The sequence below is a fragment of the Salvelinus sp. IW2-2015 genome, linkage group LG20, assembly GCF_002910315.2.
Source record: "Salvelinus sp. IW2-2015 linkage group LG20, ASM291031v2, whole genome shotgun sequence".
NCBI classification, from domain to species: domain Eukaryota; kingdom Metazoa; phylum Chordata; class Actinopteri; order Salmoniformes; family Salmonidae; genus Salvelinus; species Salvelinus sp. IW2-2015.
In genome coordinates, this window is record NC_036860.1 from 1,387,240 (window position 1) to 1,389,132 (window position 1,893).

The 1,893-nt window shown below is 39.4% G+C and overlaps 1 protein-coding gene across 1 annotated transcript in view; it reads right to left on the bottom strand.

The window, feature by feature from the left end:
* The window catches only part of LOC111981122 (GATOR1 complex protein NPRL3), a 13,502-nt gene extending 11,872 nt beyond the window's left edge, over positions 1-1,630 (bottom strand). Inside the window, 2 exon segments of the mRNA XM_070433721.1 lie at positions 905-974; positions 1,074-1,630. Of these exon segments, the coding sequence (XP_070289822.1) occupies positions 905-974; positions 1,074-1,272 (269 nt within the window). The 5' untranslated portion in view covers positions 1,273-1,630.
* Positions 1,631-1,893: the final 263 nt, after the last annotated feature.

The window sequence follows — 1,893 nt, forward strand, 5'->3', positions numbered from 1 at the left end:
ACACATTTACAAGAAGGCACAAATACAACCCTAGCCCTCTTGGGTGAACTAGAGCCAATAGGGCCCTAGCCAACACACATCCCGCCATTGTTTTAATCAAATGTTGACTAATTTTGTTCTGATATGAACATATCCTAAACTTGACTGGTTAACAAAACGTATGATGAATATGCTGAAGCCTGTCACTGGCGCAGTGTCACACAGTCCCCTACCCCATTCATAAATGATAACTACTTTAGCACATAATGATGATAGTATCTTCTGACTAGGGGAGTTTTGTTGAGAGCCCAAACACTTGCTCTAAACATTAACAAGCATTGCCTGAGGTACTATATTGGAAACATTAGGAATGTATCTTTCATATCAGTGAGAAATACTTTTTTATTCAAGTTACTACATGCCTTTATTGGGTTAGTTTTCCCACACGGACATATGTCCATGTTACAGAGCTTGTTGATGGAAGACATAGGCCGCCACCTGTGCAAATTGGCTATCTAGCGTGCTCCGAACACCTGTGTGTAAGCTAACTGAGGAGGAAGTGTAGTTCATCAACTGGGGGCACACAAAGTGTATGGATCTGTGTAAAACTACTAAAGTAAGTGTATCGTTATTTGAAAGATTATTTCTCGCTGACATGAAAGATAGGGGGCATATCAGCATACGTTTTGAAAACTGCTTCGAAAGCGATGATTATTGACGTTTTTAAACCTTAAAACACAGCATCGGAATTGTAGTTTACACCGAGCCAAATGCGGGCGAATGTAATGGCTGAAAATCCGACACAAGGAGAAGGTTTTTCGAAAGCTAACAGTCCCCATTCAAAGGGATGTTGTTTATTTCCCCATYGTGATATAGACCTAAACATGGAAACAATATGTAGGTGACATAATATGATGACCAATACCTTGAATCTCCATCCGGGTCTTCAAGAACATCTCCTGTAGTGTTCAATGCATATGGACTTCGCTGTTTTGCTATTGGGCAAAGACATCAGATTAGAAGATTRTTTACCAAATCTTACATATCACACMACATAGCAAGCTAACGTCACACACACAGTAAGGACTACTTACTCGTGAGTGAAGATGTGCAATCTGCAACCCGTTGAAATGGGTACCTAAAGAGCAATTTGTTCCCTCGGCTACCYGAAGTAACCAAAATTACACTGATAGGGCTTGTCTTTTCACCACATTTGAAGAAGCTATTTTCAGACTGTTTATACATAGATTTTCGCTCGCCTTGTAAATCAAATGAAGATGAATGAATGTACATATTTTAACGTCGAGTAAGCAAATTGTTTGTCAATTGATATTTAACATTACAGGAGCTAGCTACATGGTTATAAGAAACCTAGCTACCACTTGCCAGACTTTCCAACAATTATTAAATATAGCTAGCTCGCATGCTAGCTCCGAGCTAACTAGCTTGTGCCAGCTAAGAAATGTTGAGGGTTAATGTTASCTATCGCAGCACCATTAGCTACATTGATTAACTACTTAACAACACTCGGYAATATACTGGTGACAATATATTTTAATACTTATATAATTCCGTTATCTGCTAGATGTGTTGTTGTTTCTCTACTCCAGCTCAGCGCTGCCTGCCAATGTTGTGTGTTACACTGATATGTGATGTAGACCGTAACAATAGTTCCGCTAGTGGGGTGGGAGATTACAGTGACTATGTGAGATTATCGGTCGATTCTAAAACAAATACCCTGTTGTAAAACTCGCATTTTACCAGTTAACATCATCACTGTTATTTTTYATATTCAATAGCAATGCAACTGTACTGTAGCCTCGCGAGCCAGCATGATCACGTGAGGCTAATACAACTGGAAAGCATAGAGCAGGGGTTATTAAACGTTATCACCTCGAGACCCAAATAAAACAT